We start from the raw sequence: 20,080 nt of genomic DNA, 5'->3' as shown, positions 1-20,080 counted from the left end.
CACCTGTAGACACCTGTATACTAAGGTAAAGGTAAAGGTGCACGTATTTGTCACTGTACAGCGAAATGTGTCCTCCGCATTTAACCCATCTGGTAGTGAACACACACTCACACACACACATGTGTTAGGGGCAGTGAGTACACACACACACCCAGAGCGGTGGGCAGCCAACTCCAGCGCCCGGGGAGCAGAGAGGGTAAAGGGCCTTGCTCAAGGGCCCAACAGTGGCAGCTTGCCGAGCCCGGGAATCGAACCCACAACCCTGTTATCGACAGCCCGGAGCTCTAACCGCTGAGGGTTTATTAGATGACCGTGACTGTGTAAATACAAAACACTGACTCCTCAAACCTTGAGCACCCGGCAGTCCGGGCCTACGCGGCTGCCATCTCCCTGGTTGACTGCGAAACACCTTTAAGACCATTTAGCCGAGCCGGAAGTGAGGTGGTGGCGCACGGATCTACTCAAGGCAGCCTGAGGAGGTCCTGTGGTGGGCTGCCTTTAAAGAGCAGCCACCTGTAGAAACCCCTACCTTATCCTTAAGCTCACCGACCCCACTACGACCCCATTACCGTCCACCTGCCTCACCGTGGTCCACCTGGTCCACTGTGTAGGCGTATTATTACATACAGCAGCCCATCTGTTGACGTCATGAACCAGTGGTCATACCCCCATCCATCACCTTCTGACCACAAGGCCTCTATTGACCAGACTGTTGGGGTGGCGGTTCATTCTCAGCACAGCAGTGATACTGGCTTGGTAGTGTTGATGGGTGTGTGTGTGTGTGTGTGTGTGTGTGTGTGTGTGTGTGTTGTTCTGGGGTGAGTGTGTTACCTATGTCAGGGTCACCGCTAGGTTGAGAGTGGGTCCACTACTCAGAAGTATCCAGACAAGAGTGACCCATGGTCAGAATTTGGCCAGTGATGAAGACTAACAGCCATTGGGGTCTATTTGAGCATTAGGTGGCGCTATAATGCATGGGGTTATATATTTATTTATAATATATATAATTATTTAATTTAACTTTTTAAACTATTTAATTTAACTTTTGAGTTTTTTGAGGTTACAAAAGTCTTCACATTCATCACTCAGGTAGAATTGAGTGGAGATACGAGGGTTTAAAAGACTTCTATAGGAGCTGAAGTATCAACTGAAGCTTTTTACTCCAGTAAAAGTGTAAAAGTACTGGTTTCAGAACGACTTCAAGTAGAACAGTAAAAGTAATGGAAGGAAAACAAAGGCTGAAAGCTTAGGCCGCGCCACAGGGGTCTATAGTGCACTACCCCCCCTTCCCCAAAAACCCATTCCTCTAAAAGTCATAATGAGGAGAATGATCTATTAAAATGTTGATGTTAAAAATGTTGGGCTGCACTAGGCTCCTGTTTCAGCTGCAGATCTGCCCATTGAAAATGAAGCATTTCAGTAATATCAGCTCTATTAAAGGAGCGTCTCTGAGCTCTACTGAGCATCAACATGAGCTTCATGGAGGAAAATATGAGGAGTCGTTGTCTAGAAGTTCTGTAAAGCTGCAGAAAGTCAGACTTCAGAGGCGTGTGATCAATAAGCTTTATTGGAATGTAAATGTGGGGCTCAGTCGGGACGTTTCACTGCAGCTCTCTTGAGTCTCTGCCACGGACACAGTCTTCATACTAGACTACAGACGTCTGCTGTGAGCTCGCTGGAGAGTGATGGGACGTGTGCAGGTGTGATGGATCTCTTATAAACCAATAGGGAGTCAGAATGGTGTGTGTTTATACTTCTCATCCAATCAGGATCAGACTCTCACTTTCCGGATGGAGAGATTTATCTGGAGAGGGTTTTTATTGATGACGAGCCGGAATGAAAACTAAGGGAAATGAAATAGGAGGAACGAGGCTGTTTTTAAAATGTAAGGAGGAGAAAGTTCAGATAATTGGGGGAAAATGTGAGAAGTAAAAAGTCATCTCTGTGCTCTATGTACCAACTGAAAGGTTCGTCTATTACAAACATGGTTCTTCATGCAAGCAAAAGTGGTTCTTAGGCATGTCTCAAAGAACCCCTTGAAGAACCTTTATTGTTAAGAGTGCAGAAAGCGTTCACCTCACACGCAACAACAGTACAAACACAAAAACCCTTGTATCTCCAAAATGGCTACTTTCAACCTTCTTAACTTTCAATGGAAGTCAATGTAAAATTATTGTACTCTGAGTCATTCTGGATCATTCCTATTGGTCCATTCATCAGGGACTTCTGATACAATGTAAAGAACAACTGCCAGATTCGGATTATTATCAAAAAGTGAACCCCCCCCCCCCCCCCCCAAAAAAAAATAAATAAATAAATAAATAAATAAAGACCTAGATACAAGGTTTTGGTGTGACATTGACAAACAAAGACAGGTTCAAAGATCTTTAATAGTGTCTGGAAGACGAGATATTGTCCGAACAAACGGGAAACACAACAAAATACTAACCTACAATATAAAAAACAATAGTACTGACCTATAGATGAAGAAAGGTTTGGGCTTGAATGCCCCTGGCCTACGTTTCTACTAATGTGAATAGTAGTAAATGAACTGATCTTAGCATAAAGCATTATCTTAGAGATGAAACATTCTATAATTTATATTAATTTTGTTTTATATGTTATTTTAAAATGACTAATTGAATGAAATGTGAAAATTGAACAAATGAAAAGAGCTTAATGCAATAGTTTGAGCACCCCAAAAGGTCATTTCTACCAAGATCTCAGGCTTAATTAGCTTGTTTGGGCTTTGCCCTGTTCATAGTCGTCATTAGTAAAGTCCAGACTCCTCAGACCTTGTCCCAACAATCAGCAGCCACAAAGCCAGAGTAGGCTGAAGGAATACAGCAAAGAGTTTTCGGGAAGCCGTTTCCTCTGTTCGTACTATAATCAAGAAAGGCCAGTTGGTGGAAATGGTCACGTTCAGGTCTAATACGTTGTATGTCCAAATGTTTGTGGACACCCTTTCTAAAGAATGCATTCAGCTACTTTTAGTTGCACCCACACACGTCTTGTCAGTTTCTATCTCCAATAGAATAGGACTCTCTGCAGAAGCAGATAAACATCATGACCCTATTGGCACCATGCTGCCTAATAATAATAGCCAGGCGTGGGCTAGTAGAGGGGTGTACAGCCCCCCAGCATTGAGCTGTGGAGCAGTGGAAGAGCTGTGTTCTCTGGAATGATGGATTGTGGAGCTCCATCCAGTACTTTTGGGATGAGTTGGGAAGTTGAGGATGAGGTGGGGTGGTGATCATCATCCGACATCCTGACCTCACTGACGCTCTTGTCGCTGAATGCAATCAAATACTCACAGCAATGCTGCTCCAAAACCTAGTAGAAAGCCTTCTTCCCTGAACAGTTACTCCAGCAGAGATAGGATAAACTCGATTAAATGCCCTTGATTTCAGAAGAAGCAATGAATGAGCAGGTGTCCCAATACTTTTGTCCATATAGTGCAGTTTAAGAGATAACTACTTATAGGATTACTAGAAATGTTGGCACCAATGATGAAAGGTATGGAGAAAAAAGGGTGAGGGGTTTCATGAAAAGCACACCTCTCAAACTGTTAAACATGGGGGTGGATGGGTCATGCTTTGTCCTTGTGTTGCAACCAGTGGCACAGCAAACATTTCACTGGTAGAGTAAAGAATGAGACCCATTGAATGCCAGCACTCTGCTGGTTATTGTGCGTTTTCTGATGGATAGGAAGGAATAAATGACCAAAGAGAGACTACTCTTAAACACTGTATAAACACTGCATTACAGCAAATACCAACACCAACTTAGCAAGCAGCTGTTGGGCCACCATGAGCCACCAGAACCGCTTCAGTCTATAGTCTCTGGAACTGAACTGGAGGGATGGAGCATTCCATGTCAATGTTTTGATTAAGGTGGTGAAGAGCACTGTCTAACATATCGGCCCAAAATCTCCCATTGCTGTTCACCTGGGAGGGGTCTATTGACCGTGAAGGCCAGAGCATACGCTCTTAAAAATACAGGTCCTTCAAACCTGGTTCCATGAAGAAGCCTTTTTGTAGTAGAGATGTCTGAGTGTGTGTGCAGAACGTTCCACAGGTCTAAAGAACCTTCTTCATCAATATAAAGGTTCTTCACACTCACACATACCTCTCTATTACAAACACGCTTCTTCATAAAACCAAGAGTGGTTCTTGTGTGGCATCATCCAAAGAACCATTTAAAGCACCTGTATTTTTAAGAGTGCATGATTTACATCATTTACATCCCCGTGACCCAACCTACCGTCTCCCAGGTCACTTTTATAAAGATTTCAGGGAATTAGGAGGTCGCTGTTTTTACAGAACAGAAGAGTGGAACGTTGCGGGAACCTTCTGAGCGTTACAACTTTTGGTTATTAGATCGTTCAATGTGTCAAATGTTCTAAATGTTCCACAAACATTTTTTATTTAATGCTTAATATGCTTTTTGCTTTTTCATTTTAATGCTTATTTGTTTATTCTCACTGCTGAATATGGGCTTATTATATTGGTAGCCTTATTTCAAAATGTAATGGAATTATCAGTGTAAATTAATAAAATATTTAATTCTATTGTTAAAATAAATTTTCTAGTTCAAAAGTTTGAAAATTTTCATGACACATTGATTCAATATTATCTATCAATGCGATTATGAATGAGTTTTTTCTATGTGTTTTTTTTTTTTTGTATTTAATACAACAGTAAGTTCCAGCCAAGCAAGCTGATTGGTTGAGAAGCTTTTTAATAAAATAACCTTTTTTTCACACTTTATCACCTGTCATGACTGGCTAGGTCTGACAAGGAGGGGTGAATACTTGCAGAGATGGACCAACGCAAACAGCTTTATTAACAGAATAAAAGAAAACAAAACACGGGAGAACAAAAGGCAGCAAGTACAGGGCAAGCACAAAACCAGACACAACCGTGACAACACAAAGGGACAACCCAAAACACACCTGAGGCTGGTGGGACTGCGGGAGCTGAGCTAGGAGACAGGGAAACGAGAGCTGGGGGACCAGCTGCAGAACCAAACGGCAATAGTAGAGACCTGGAAACGAGGCTCGCCCATGAACGGTAATACTAACGTAATCGTGAAGAGAGAGGAAGCCTCTCGGACGACCTCGAGGTTTCTTGGACCGTGGATGTGAACGTGAATGTGAACTCCAAAGCACTTGACTTGACCTGACTTGGTTTAATTTAGTTTAATTCTCAGCATCAAGTAGCTAGTCATAGCCCCTTAAATACCCCAGCCTCGGGTGAACCGCATTAACAGAATAAGAACCAAACACTGAACATGAATCAAACACACGTGAACCAGAATCATGACACTGAACTGAACACACATGGCGTAAAACACTTGAACTGAGTCTGTGAAGCTAGACATGAACGCAGACTTCAAAACAAAAGTCCTCAGGAGAGCCTGTGGGCCGCGGCCCGGGACCGCCCCTGGGGCGGGTGACATTACCCTTCTGAATGCTGCTGCCATCAATGGGTTTCTACAGAAAGCAGCACTCTTCACACTAATTCTATTCAATTCTATTCTATTCTATTTATCTTTATTGCTATTTTATACTAATAAAGGCTTGTACAGTACACCAAGACACTGTTAGGCTGTAAGTCCCTGTTGCAGAATAGGTTAGGACATGATACTGTAGTGCAAGGACAGTGGACAAGGCGTGAGACAGGGTGCATAGACTATGAATACAGGTCCAGACTAAGTTAAGGTCCAGACTAAGTTACTATACTAACAGTAAACTGGAGTAAATCTGTAGAGCAGTGCTGTGTGTAGTGTGTGTAAATGGAAGACTACAGGAAGCTCAGGTGTGTATGCTGAGGTATCCTAAGTGCAGCAGCTAGTGCCAGTTCCAGTTAGAGTGCAGAGTGCACACAGGCCCTGAGCTGGTGGAGCTCATTGTGGGTATGGTAAGAGAACTGTAGGATCAGAGTGATCAGTAGTAGTCTGTGTGTGTGTGTGTGTGTGTGTGTGTGTGTGTGTGTGTGTTCAGGTATTCAGGTATTCAGGTGAGACCAGTTTAACAGCACGTGGGAAGAACCTGTTTATGAGTCTGGTGGTTCTGGCCTCAGTGACCAGGTGAGATCCTCAAATATGTGGATGTATCGCTGGAACACGCCCCCCTTTAGTCGGACTGAATGGCAATACACGGCTGCAGTGTTTATTAGTTTATTAGGGAAAACAGCCAACTGTTTAGCTCAAGCTTAAGACAGCTGGACTCCACAGCGATACATCCACATTACCAAAGAACCAACAATCCATGGACAGCCATGTAGCAGGAACATCCAGCTGAGGCTCAAATCCCACCTGTTTAGAGGATAAAGCCTCATATACCACATATAGCACCGAGTCGAGAAAATGGTCTTAGGAGTGTTTACCACTGTTTTCAGGCTCTTTTAGTGGACTGGCTCATCCAGGATTGCTTGCTTTCCAATTTAATGGAACTTAGCATGTCGCTGAACTCGCAACTCCAGTGGGCTTGTTTTTTTCCCACCTGTTTTCAGAGCCTGACTTCACCACTCAGTGAGCTCCCACGTGGTTCTGTGCCTGAATTCCAGCTGTTTTTGAGATTTGAGGCAAATCCATTAGCTTCTCTTCTCTTTCGCTCTGAATTCCTGCTGAATCTGTTTGTACAGTCTGTCGCACAGCAGCGTTTTTGTGTTAGCAGCATTCAGACTGGCCGCAGTGACTCCCACTACCTGTGGCGTCAAATGTATACCCTCTATTGTACTGTGGTATTGAAGAAGGTGCTTTACACTGCTAAAATAATACGTTCCCTGATAAACCTTCAGGGGTTCTTCAGTTTGAAACTGTGCAGGAGCCTCTAAGGCCTTAACCTTTTCTTGAAGGTTCCTCAAAGCACCTCAGGAGGCTCCTCCACAGTTCCAAATTGAAGAACCCCTAAACGTTGCTCAGTTTTTAGGTAAATAAACATATTTGGTATTTGGAGTAATACTTTATATTTAAATATGTGGCTTTAAAAAAGACAGGTAATTCAAAAGTGACAGAAAGTAATTTAATTACATTACTTTAATATAGTAATCTTTTGAAACAGGTAATCAGTAACCCTCCCAGCCCTGGAGCGGTATGACCATAGCCATGGAGGGTATTTTTTTTTATTCCTGTATTCATGAAAATGATTATGATTATAATTACTGATGTCAGGATTGTATGTTATGAGTAATGTCAGAGTAACTTCAAACATGAACACTAAAGAACATTATTAGGAGTTAGCGTAGCATTATGATATGAATACAGGAAAGAATAATAAACAATGGAAACCAGTAGGTAAATCATCATGTTGGTTTAAGGTCACAATAACCTGAATTACATGATACATGATAGATGGATCATGAATAAAGTAATGAGGTTATAACTCCAGAGGCAAATACTACATAGCAATAGCACCTAGTATACTATTATTGTTAATAATAATAGTCTAATAATGTAATAGTATATTATTATTATTATTATTATTATATACTATTATTATACTATTATACTATTATTATACCTATTATATGGATAATACTACCTATATGGTATAAAAGGAAAGATCAGAGTGAGTACAGCAAGGATATAGAGAAGAAGGAGAGATAGATAGAGAGACAGGGAGAGATAGTCTGGGTGCTCTCGCCCCTGAAATCCTCTCTCTAAGGTGTACTCAGAGATACTGTGCTTTATTCTTCACCAGATTATAATCTTTACCCAAGACAATCCAAAAGTGCCCACATGTTGCTAGCCCCCAAAACTGAGACCCCCCCCTCCCCCCGTCCCCATTTGGGGTATTCTGTAAACCCCTTTAAGGTCGGGATTAGACAGGGCAGGATGCAAAGTTTACAAATTGATCATTTATCCTACAGACAGATCCAAAGAGCAGAGCTCCCAGAGGCCTTCAGAAAGAAGGCTGTAGATGTGTACGAGTTAAGAGGCTTCTGGGGGGGGGGGCTTATAAATGATGATTTAAGAGGTTTCTTCAGGTGTGTGAGTTAGATAGTTAGATTACCTCCATCTCTCAGTGCTGATCACATGAAGATCAGACCTCCAGATGTTCGAATCTGTTCAGAAAGACAGAGGTTTTAATGGAGTGTCCTCAACTAAGTGTACTCAGCTGCCAGATTATCTTCACATGGCCATGTGTTCTTGCCTCATTTGCTAATTTGTGCTCTAATAACACTTTCTCCTTATCACTGAAAGAGTGTGTGGCAAACTTTACACATAATTAAGCCAAATAATGAATAGATAAATGACCTACGTTCCCATTGCAGCGTCATTTAATGGACATTTGAGTCACTATTTATCTGTGTTTAACCAATATAAACCTTTACCACAGTTACGGAGCAATAAAAGTAAATAGAGCTTTGAATCAAAATGTCACACACACACACACACACACACACAGCAGTTTTATGCGCTAATTAATCTGACATTGAAGCTCTGTTATTTGTCTGGAAATGGGAAATAGGGGGGGTTCATTAAAGGTCAAGGATGCTAGCGAGGATGTGTAAAGCAGTCCAGGTGCAGGGGGAAATGGGCCTCCGCGAATGAAAGAGGGAGCAGTGTGTGAAAAGACAGCGTCTCACTGATTCTTTCACTGCCCTGCTTCCACACATTTCCTTTTACTGACTGATTTGTGTGTGTGTGTGTGTGTATGTGTGTGTGTGTGTGTGTGTGCGCTCGTGTGCATGCGTGGGTGTGCATGTGACTAGGGGATGTGACAAAAGGGTACCCTCTGACTAAAATGCAATAATGTTGTTGTGTTTTATTACAGACACACACACACACACACACACACACACCAGTGGGCTTTAATTAACCCATTACCACCTCTTTGCAAAATACTTTATTTCTAGCTAGTGTGAACAGACTAAGACCCTGGTCACTTCATGCGTGTTGAGTATCAGGGTTATATCTGGATCAGGCCGTACCTAATAAAACCGCCTAAAGTGTGAACAGACCCAAGACTCATTTAAACCAGATCAAATCCCATCACTAAAACCACTTCAGAAGGTTGTCTGAGACGCATCTGAGCAACATGCTATAGCAGTGTGAACACATTCGCCTCTACAAGGGCATGTTTACACCTGACATTAGCATGCGGTTTGTATCCGGACTGATCTGAGACCAGATGAGAGCCCATTTTACTTTACCCGGGTTAAAAACAACCCAACACGTACATCACTTCCTTTTACTTCCTGTAAACAACGGCTTCACAATAAAGTTGGGTTTATTCAAATGTTATATATAGTTAATTACAGGTAGACACTCTCACTGACCACTGACTTTGTTTATTTGGGTTTATTCTAATGTCATATAGAGTTAATTACAGGTAGACACTCTCACTGACCACTGACTTTGTTTATTTGGGTTTAGTCTAATGTTATATAGAGTTAATTACAGGTAGACATACTGACAGCTGAGATGCGAGGTTTTAAACAGTATTCATGGTTGCCTAATTCTTTTGCACTGCCTTGTCTGAAACCCTTAGAAATGATTATAAACAAAAACTATGACACATATTTCTGAGAGCGCTGAACACCTGAGCCTTTAGGAGCTGTTACCTGGTCATCCATAACTTCCTGTGTCACTGGAGTATAAATACAAGGCGGCATGCAGGCCAAACACTAAACACTCAATCATCCACTAACAGGAGGAAGAGCAGAGAAAACACTACATCTACACCAATAACTGACCCAACCCAGACACCCAGCAATCAGACCTACACCTAAACCTAACCTTAACCTGACCTAAACTAAACCTCAATCTACACCTAAACCTAACCTACTGCACCTAACCCTAACCACACTTCAAACTAACCTAATCTACACCTAAACCTAATTCTAACCTAATTTACACCTCAACCTAAACTTAACCTACTGCACCTAAACCTAATTCTAACCTCAAACTAACCTACTCTACACCTAAACATAATTCTAAGATTAACCTAACCTAAACTTAACCTAACCTACACCTAAACCTAGTCTACACCTCAAACTAACCTACACCTTAACCTAAACTTAACCTACTGCACCTAAACCTAATTCTAATTTAAACCTAAACTAATCTACACCTAAACCTAACCTCAACATCACCTAAACTTAACCTAACCTACACCTAAACCTAGCCTACACCCCAACCTAAACTTAACCTATTGTACCTAAACTTAATTCTAACCTCAAACTAACCTACTCCTAAACCTAATTCTAACCTTAACCTAACCTACTCCTAAACCTAATTCTAACCTTAACCTAACTTACACCTAAACCTAACCTACTGCACCTAAACCTAATTCTAACCTTAACCCAACCTAAACTGAACCCAGCCTACACCTCATCTTAACCTACTGCACCTAAACCTAATTCTAAACTAAGCATTTACCTAAACCTAACACAACCTACACCTCAACCTACACCTAAGCCTAATTTACTGAACCTAAACCTAATTCTAACCACCTAGTCTTAACCTAAACTGAGCAGAACTTACATCTAAATTAAACCTAAACCTAACCCCCCATACCGGCTTCACATGCACTGACCTTTTGATGGCAAGCATATGAGTGAGTTTACTATCAGCCCAGATTACTGCCCATATCTGTCCAGTTCGGTCCGCAGTAGAAGTGTCTGAGGTGTGTATCAGGGGCTGCTCTGGCTACAATTACAATGTTTAATCTGCTGTTTCCTCACTGTTATACTAACAGTGTTTAATATGGATTAAACTATTTATTAATATTGATTAATATTGCTAATCAGTTTCTTCAGTTCTGTAGAGTTATTTCAGTAGTCTGAGGTGGGGGTGCTGGGGAAGGCTGGTTTTCAGTAGTCTGAGAAACAGGTCAGATCTAAATGGACACCATTAATGGTGGTGAACATTTCACCAGCTTTCTGGACAAACTGTCTCTTTACCAAGGAGGGCTTGTTGATTTTGATGGATGGTGTCCATCAAATGGATGGATGGAGTTTTTATTTTTGTTGTTTGAAAACTATTGTGATTTTAATTTGCCCAATAATATTAAGCCAGTGTATCAGTAAATGTGTTAAAATGAAGATTTGAAGACAGAAACAGACTATTAGTGATAATCACATGTTCAGGATTTCAGAGCTGAGAACCAGATACTACCACATTCATCATCTGTGAGCTGAGTATGAAACTGGTGAACTCAGTATGTTAATTAGGTTAGTTTTAGGTTCCTTTAGTTTTTACTGTACTAAAAAAGCGCAGATTAAAATGCTGTGTATGATTTGGCAGATGATGCCACAGGCCCAAATAAGGACTTCCGCCTCGTTTGGTTCATGTGTTTGGTTCTTTTCATGTGTATCGGTTCATGACTCATGTTCATTTGTGTTCATGTTCGTTTCATGTTCATGAGTTTCACCTGGGATTGGGGGGTATTTAAGAAGCCTCGACACTGCAGCTCGGTTTTTGCCTCACTTGCCCCCTTTTGTTTATCCCCTTGCATTAATAAATCTGCATGCTTTGACTCCATCTCTGCGAGTGTTTGTCCCTCTGTGTCTGGCCTAGCACTCCATGACACTTCCCTGGACAGTATATGGTTAAAAGATCCTTGAGGAACGTTTGGAGGTTCTTCAGTTTGGAACTGTGTAGGAATTTCTTTTAAGGTGCTTTGAAGAACCTTCGAGGATCTATTTTCTAGTAAAAAAAAACCCCACATTTATTTATAAAAATGACTCTTTAACCTTAAGAGGTTCCCCCACAGTTTCAAATTGAAGAACCTCCAAACGTTCCTCAAGGATCTTATCATTTTAACAGCATACAGAGAAGAAGGGTTTCTACTAGATTTTGGAGGAGCGTGGCCATGAGTATTTGATTGCATTCAGCAACAAGTGCATTACTGAGGTCAAGATGTTGAATGATCACCATCCCGCCTCATCATCCTTATAGCTCAATGCTGGGGGCTTTATACCCCTTTAGCCCACACCTAGCATTAGGCATGGTGCTCCTGCAGAAAGTCCTATTCTATTGGCAGTACTTCTCAACAGGGACTAGACAAGCTGTGTGGATGTACATTTGCACATCTATGTCAGCAAAGTGTGTGATTTTAAGTAACTGAATGCATTCATTAGAAGGGGTGTCCACAAACATTTGGACATATAGTGTACCTCATTCTCACTGTGAATGATGGTTGTGGACGTGTAATGTTCAGATACATGGTCTTAAAGATTCCATCAGGTTTCAGCAGATCCTCCAGCAGGACAATGATCCAAAGCACACCTGCTATATGGGGGAAGGGTCTCGGATCCCTTGCCATGTTCTCTCCAGTATCATTAAGCAGTATAGGAGAATTTTTTTTGTAGATGACACTGCATACTTGAGGCATTTTTTGGAGGTTCTTCAGTTTGACATTTTGGAGGAACCTCTTAATCTGCTTTGAGGAACCTTCAAGGAATATTTTTTTCTTCTAAAAAGCTTTTTTTGAAGGTTCCTCAAAGCATCTTAAGGAGTTCCTCCTCAGTTTCAAATTGAAGAACTTCTCAACAGTTCCTATAATGATGGTATGAAGCTGACACTCTTCTCCAGAGCGACTTGTTTACTCGTATTACAGAGGTGGGCCAATGTAGTGTTAGGAGTCTTACCCAAGGACTCTTATTGGTGTAGCACAGCATAGTCACCTAGACCAGTAATTGAACCTCAGTCTCCCACATGGTGTGGTAGCTTAGTGGCAGGTAGTGGTGTTATCTGTAGCACCACACCAACCAACATAGGGTTTTGCATAACCTATGGTGTTTATAACTTGTGGAGTCCCACTGGGTTCTATATTAGGGCCTATAAAACTGATATTAATTAGGACAGTAATGCAAGTGAAGAAGTGTGGGCTACAAATTTCTACTAAGAAATAGCCTTAAATTCTTAGGGAGGAATTTTCCTTGCCGTTGTAGCCTGCCTATATCTTACCACTGTTCTGTATTACTCTGAGAACATGCTTTTGATCATTACTGCTGTCTTTTTAACTATTTCCCTTACAGGCCTCACACCACACTCTTTATATTCCTAAACCTCTTCCTCATTGTCTCCCCCGTCCTGAGCTGCCCCCTGCTGTCTGCTTGCTGTTGGAGCGAGTCCATTCATAGTTGGGTGCTGGTGCCTGCCTACCCCCTGGTTCAGGCTCTCCTGCTGTGTTTACTCACCAATATGTTGCCATATTCTCCTAACTCCTTTGGTTTTCCTGTCTTTGTCTTTTTGTTATATCTCTCTCCCAAGTATTGAGATGCCCCTCTCTGACTGTTCTGTCCCAGTACTGCCCGACCCAGCTCTCGGCCACCCTGCTGCCCAATGCAATGCTATCCTGCTCTGGATTTTTGCATTGTTTCATTTACACTAACTGCATAGCTGTGCCTGCATGACTGTTCAGCCTACATGGACTTCCACATTAACACTGAGCATGTGTCCTGTGTTCTGCTATCCGGTGTTAGCCAGAGGAGGATGGGTTCCCCTTTTGAGCCTTGGTTCCTCTCAAGGTTTCTTCCTCTTTTTTTGAGGGAGTTCTTCCTGCCACCGTCGCCCTCAGCTTGCTTAAAAGAAGCTCGGACCCTCTTTCAAAGCTGCTTTGTGACAACTATAGAAATAAAATTGAATTAAATGAAATTAGTTCTTGTCCTAACAAAAAGTCTACGCCAGATTCATGAGACGACAGAACTGTTCACACCTCTGCTCTTATAATGCTGGATCCCATTGTCCTTGTAAACGAAACAAATCCTAAATAGGAAAACCATCCGTGAATGTCCGAATCTTTGTAAAAAGAACCTGCGTAGGTGGGTTTCAAAAAGACATTTCTTCATAAGAGCGGTTGGAGAATAAGGCCCATTCTTATGATCTTATCAGTGCTTGTTCAATGATCCCTCCTGAAGTCTTATTTTTTAGGAAAACTTTAAAAACAGACCTCAGACTTCTAATCGCATTGGTTTTCTGAGTTGAGGGACATTTTTATGGGGTAGTGTGGCACGACCCCTGGGGAAAGGGAAGTGACCACCATGACCTGATAGGCAGCGGGGCTCAGAGACGACACAATCACAGGGCTCAAGTAACGACCAATACCTTCCACCACACCCAAACGAAAACTTAAAGAAACATAATGGCCCAATTGGGGCTCTAACAGTCTTTACACACATGTACTCTAGCAGTCTTTTGGCAGCTCAGTCATAATGTACTCTCTCCCGACTCCTCACCACCACAATAGTCATCACTGTTAGTCTTATGTTATCAGGCTAAATCTTGCTTTTTTGAAACTCTTCCTAGGAGACTGAATATTATCATGGTGACGTAGGGGGTTACAGTATATTTGAGACTTTCACTGTTAGACAAATACGTGCACCTTTTTACCTTTAGATTAGTAACTTCCAGTACTAATGTTTTAGGACAGTTTCACACTTGTCCTGCACCCAGAATTCCATATGACCAGTGGATCGGCTACGCAATTTCGAACGCCACGTTTCTGCACACATTTTAGCGATATAATAGGACCATGGTTCATACGTTTGTTATTTTTTGTCTTTGGGTACAAACACTCCGGCAGTGAAGAGCTTTTCACAGTGCAGGAACCCCTGCAAACAAGAAGCAATTCTGGTAGGAGAAGGTTTTCAGCCATGCAGGCGATTGGTCAAGGCAGTCACATGACAAAATGAGGCAATCATGCACCACCACACATATCAGTGAGAGCGGATAGTTTCCACACCTCCAGCACAGTCCACTAGAAGCAAACCCCAGGCCATCGATTTTAAGAAGACCATAGATCGATTCTTTGGACTGCTCCCAGGATCAAAAACAGTTGACAGTTTGACCAAATGTGCCAAACTCATGGAGCAAGTGGACCTGGATCAGGAAAAAAGCTCTGATTTATCTAGTCTATTTACTGCTGGGTGTCCCAAACACATTCACAAATACTGTGTAATAGCACTAAAACCAAGAACTGTACGAGAGGTAAAAGGGGAAATTTTTGGACTGTCCAGTGGTTCTGCTATGATGCTGAGTCCTTTTTTTGGGTTGTATCTGTTATGTGTCTTTAAGCATCTGCATTACTTGTTGGTTGTTCAAAGGCAGTTGCTGCGCCTGTATGTCTACTGATGTTCAGAGAAATTCATGAGAAAAAAGACTGAAGCTATGGATACAGTAACCACTTAAAGCTGTAGTTCCAATGTAGACAGTGTGTTTTTCAAAACAGAGAACAGTTACACCCCATATACCCATAAATGAAAGCTAACGCAGTCCTCAAAGCCTGCGCTTTTCAAATTGCTTCGGTATTTCCAAACATCTTTAATACCTCCCTAACGCTGGCCGTTGTTGTATATATTCCACCTTATATTCTACCCTGTTGTTTCATGTGAGCGGACAGTTATCAAAGCATGTCACTGCTGGTTTTACTGTGTGTAACTATGTAAAACTGTCAACCTGAACGTCATATATTCATATTCATATACAATAATATTTGAGTGGAGAGAGATGGGGCATAACCTAACACAAGGTAAAACGCAAGGCAGAAGGTTCACCAAGCCAAACAGATTCAAGCAGGGTCTGATTTTGGTCATCTCTCATTGCCATAGCAACGCCATCCACAAATGTTGACAGCAAGTGGACAAATATTTCTCCAGATTCCCCCTTAAGACCCCTTTTTGTTCATGTTTGATCACTGAGTTGTGTGTTTAATTCACACAATTCACTTCTGCATTATTTGAATATCGCTCCTCCCAGCTAACATGTCCATGTGGGACCTGTACGGGGAACCCATCTGGGAACCAGAACGTTTTATCCTCGGGTTCCCTGTTGGCCCCGCATATGGATGGCCACCAGGGTCAGTGATGAGACCGAAAGGGTTTAAATATGTGCCCCATTTGGGTTGTAGATGGGACCTATGTGAGATTAAGGTGGGCTGTAACAATGGGGCCAATTTAGGAAGCCCAAATATGTTCCATTAGAAACGCAATGGGCACTGGGCCCATGCTCACCGAGAACCCACCTAGCCAACAGTCCACACACAGTGCGTCGGCTGGGTTAGTGGCTGTAATAGAGCCCCTTTTTGGGGTCAGATAAACAGATTAACCCGAGCTAACCAGACTAAAGTACAGCCTCAACTCAACTTAGGGCTTATTATTGGTGGGATTCTTGGAAGTTAGGCAGTTAGACAGTTACTTCGTTCTAGAGCTGTGAAGCCGTGTACATTTCTGAGTCTGAGTAAGAAGGGAAAGGTAAATTTAATCAGAGCTTTGTTTTTATGTAGCGTAATTTCACAGCTCTAGACCGGCCCTACAGTCTAACTGCTGCTCAGCACGTGTGAGGAGATCATAACTTCAAACCCCAGCAAGGCCTCAGTGCTCTGTTGTCAAAAGCCTTCTATACACTCCTGGCAGTTGCTGAGTAACGCACTATAGATGAAGAAAATCTATCCGGGAGGATGCAAGTGGTCCAGTTGAATAAGACGCTGTCACTATTACCGAAGGTAAAACCCTTCTGACGCTGTCTCTGGTCCAGGAGGGGCTTGACATTAGGAATGCAGTTGCTGTAGCCCCTATCCTGGAGACGTCTGTGTGTGGCCTCTATTGATGCGCAGACTCCAGCCTCAGTTCAAGTTCATGAATTGACTGAATTAACTGTTGACGATCTTCTCAAGGCTACGATCAGTCCTTCTGATGAATGCATTCACCTACTTTAACAGCATACAGCATATAGTACTATACAGTAGTCTTTAATAAGTAAAATAAGTAACAAGTAAATAAGTAAAAACAATACAATACAGTGTTGTTAAGCAAAATAAAATGTCCTGTGGGGCAAAAATAAAATTATACATACACCATTATACATTTTATTAACCTTTCGGTAAACCTGGTGAGCTACTGGTGGAACTGAACACATCAGTTCACAGAGAAGATCAGAAACCTTCTAGCTAACCAGTGACCTTTTAGATAGACACCCTCACTGACCACTTACTTGACTTTTATGTTTATTTGGGTTTATTCTAATGTTATATAGAGTTAATTACAGGTAGACACTCTCACTGACCACTGCCTTGATGTTTATTTGGGTTTATTCTAATGTTATATAAAGTTAATTACAGGTAGACGCTCTCACTGACGACTGACTTTATGTTTATTATATAGAGTTTTACAGGGTACACACTCTCACTGACCACTGACTTTATTCTAATGTTATATAGCGTTTTACAGGGTAGACACTCAGATGAAGTCACTGCCCCATAGTCACATATTCATCACTGCCCCTCCAAAAACTGAACCCCTCCTTCTGTGACGTAGAACGTACATCTTTTAGCAGCTTTGGTCCTGACCGTGCTGCACGCAACCGAGAAAACCTGCTTCCCATCCACTGCCACAAGACTCTGCTCTGCTTTAGAGAACACTATTCTGTGGGTCAGTATCCTTTGCCACGTTCTGCAAAGATAAGGCTTGTCAAAGTCTGTAACGTTCTTCCAAGAAGGCGTAGAACCACTCGGTTCCGATGACCCATGCGCTGTGGATCCGGCTGCAGACGAGTAATTCCTCATTATAGCATGGGTAGTGGCAAAAACCACAATGCCGTAGTCTCTCCGGAGTTTATTCAGCAGCTCGGTGCATTTCCTCAGGTTGGCTTCCTGCCGGGCCAAACTCTCGCCCCCGCTGCTGCGGTCTACCCAGTAGAAGGCGGAGATACTGTCTATGACCAGCAGGCAGAGAGCGGGCCGGCTGCAGATGACGCCCTCCAGGTAGTGCAGCGTCAGGAGCAGCTGGACGGAGCTGGAGCAGTGGACGACGGAGAGCCGCCTCAGGCAGGAACGCACCACCTCCTCCGTCTCCCTCTCTGAGCTGTCTGCGTTCTCATTCGCTGGCCGGGTCAAGCGGGCCTCCAGGACGCTCACCAGCCGCAGCATGTCGAAGTGGTAATCTGTGTCTACGAACACTACCTCCACTTCCAGCCCTCCGCGGTCCTTGGGGAGGACACAGTGGGTCATTAGGTGGTACAGCATCTCGGTCTTGCCGCTGCCTTCAACTCCATGGAACTCGACAACGTCTCCTGGATGCAAAAACAAGCGCAAAGAAGGCACAGCTCAGTCTCGGTCATACTACAATCATTAATGCAGACACAGATTTGTATACATTAAATTGACAAAAGTATTGGGACACCTGCTTATTCATTGTTTCTTCTAAAATCAAGGGTATTAAAAGAGCTGATCCTGCTTTTGTTGGAGTAACTGTCTCTACTGTCCAGGGAAGAAGAAGGCTTTCTACTAGATTTTGGAGGAACATTGCGGTGAGGATTTGATTGAATTCAGGGACACAAGTGTAAGTGAGGTCAGGATGTTGGATGATGATGATCACCACACCACCTCATCATCCCCAACTCATCCAAGACTTACTGGATGGAGCTCCACCAGCCATCATTCCAGAGAACACAGTTCCTCCACTGCTCCACAGCTCCTCAATGCTGGGGGAGTTTATACCCCTCTACTAGCCCACGCCTGGCATTATTAGGCAGCATGGTGCCAATAGGTTCATGTTTATCTGCTCCTGCAGAGAGTCCTATTCTATTGACAGTGCTCTCTGAACAGGGACTAGACATCTATGTCAGTAATTGGTACAACAGCTGAAAGTAGCTGAATGCATCCATTAGGAGGGGTGTCCACAAACATTTGGACATGTAGTGTTTGTACTGAGTTGAAGAACGCTGATTATCTGGCCACAAGGGGTGGAAGGTGATGGAGGTGCTGAAGCAGGAACAATGAGTAAGAGTAAGAATCTGAGACACTCTGACAAGAACCAAACTGTGATGTTCTAGACGATGACTGGGTCAGAACATCTCCAAAACATCAGGCAGGTCTTGTGAAGTTTTCCCTGTATGCTGTGGTCAGTACCTACCAAAAGTGCTCCAAGGTCAGACAACCAGTGAACCGGCGACAGAGTCAAGGGCACCCAAGGCTCACTGAAGCTAACGGAGGCCCCACCTCACAACTTAAAGGGTTGCCGGATATCACAGGACACCTTCAGAGGTCCGTAGAGTCCATGCCTCGATGGGTCAGAGCTGTTCTGGCTGTTCTGTGGGGCCTATGCAATCATAGGTAGGTGGTCTTATTGTTGTGGCTGATCAGTGTCATTCTTACCTTGAGCTGGACCAGCATCTTCAGGGAAAAGGTGTTGATCAATGTCCTTCAGTGACTGTCGTCCCTCAATTCTGGCTAACAGCTGTGGAGTAAATGAAACCCCGTAAATACACATTAAATTGACAAAAGTATTGGGACACTTGCGCAATCGTTGTTTCTGCAGAAATCAGGGGTGTTAAAAAGAGCTGATCCTGCTTCTGTTGGAGTAACTGTCTCTACTGTCCAGGGAAGAAGAATTTCTGCTAGATTTTGGAGGAGAATTGCTGTGAGGATTTGATTGCATTCAGCCACAAGAGTGTTAGTGAGATCAGGATGTTGGATGAAGCTCCATCTCCATCCATCATAGCAGAGAACACAGATCTTCCACTGCTCCACAGCTTCTCAATGCTGGGGGGCTTCATACCCCTCTACTAGCCCACGCCTGGCATTATTGGGCCGCATGGAGCCAGTGGGGTCATGTTGATCTGCTCCTGCAGGGAGTCCTAATCTATTGGCAGTACCTCTCTACAGGGATGTGTCAGAAATAGGGGCAACTTAAAGTAGCTGAATGCATTTTTAGGAGGGGTGTCCACAAATATTTGGACATATAGTGTATTGTCCAATAGGCAGGCTTAGTTAAGTGAGGAAGTCTGTCATATACCATTCACTCAGTTTGATATAAGCTGGTGTGTGTGTGTGTGTGTGTGTGTGTGTGTGTGTGTGTGTGTACCTGAGCTCCACTCTGGGCCATCCTCACTCTCTCTGTCATCGTCCAGTCTTCCAGCTTCGCGCAAAAACACCAGACTCCCCTTCCGGGAATGAATTTCACAACTCGTCAAAATAAAAGCCCCCAACTACGCTTTTTTACTAACCCCATAAATCACCAAAATATCTCAATAATATGTAGAGGCTTCCCTCCATTTAATAAACCATTCTATCAATTAAATTAACTGTTTCTTTAATTGATACATTTTAATCATATTAATTGCTCTCTCT

General features: G+C 42.8%; 1 protein-coding gene across 1 annotated transcript; it reads right to left on the bottom strand.

The window, feature by feature from the left end:
• Positions 1-16,701: 16,701 nt before the first annotated feature.
• On the bottom strand, positions 16,702-19,888 carry xrcc2 (X-ray repair complementing defective repair in Chinese hamster cells 2). Its single transcript, XM_072678686.1, has 3 exons — positions 19,815-19,888; positions 19,106-19,187; positions 16,702-18,021 (listed from the first exon to the last, which is right to left on the bottom strand). The coding sequence occupies exons 1-3, from the start codon at positions 19,851-19,853 to the stop codon at positions 17,225-17,227; spliced, it is 918 nt and encodes a 305-aa protein (XP_072534787.1). The 5' UTR covers positions 19,854-19,888; the 3' UTR covers positions 16,702-17,224.
• Positions 19,889-20,080: the final 192 nt, after the last annotated feature.

This window comes from Salminus brasiliensis, chromosome 5 (assembly GCF_030463535.1).
Source record: "Salminus brasiliensis chromosome 5, fSalBra1.hap2, whole genome shotgun sequence".
NCBI classification, from domain to species: domain Eukaryota; kingdom Metazoa; phylum Chordata; class Actinopteri; order Characiformes; family Bryconidae; genus Salminus; species Salminus brasiliensis.
The sequence above is the reverse complement of the archived record's forward strand: the minus strand, read 5'-3'. Positions and strand labels throughout refer to the sequence as shown.

Coding starts and splice junctions, on each gene's coding strand:
- xrcc2 (XM_072678686.1), bottom strand. CDS start 19,853: ATGACAGAGAGAGTGAGGATGGCCCAGAGTGGAGCTCAG. Junction 19,188..19,814: donor TGGCCCAGAGTGGAGCTCAG/GTACACACACAC, acceptor TTTACTCCACAG/CTGTTAGCCAGAATTGAGGG. Junction 18,022..19,105: donor AGATGCTGGTCCAGCTCAAG/GTAAGAATGACA, acceptor TTTTGCATCCAG/GAGACGTTGTCGAGTTCCAT.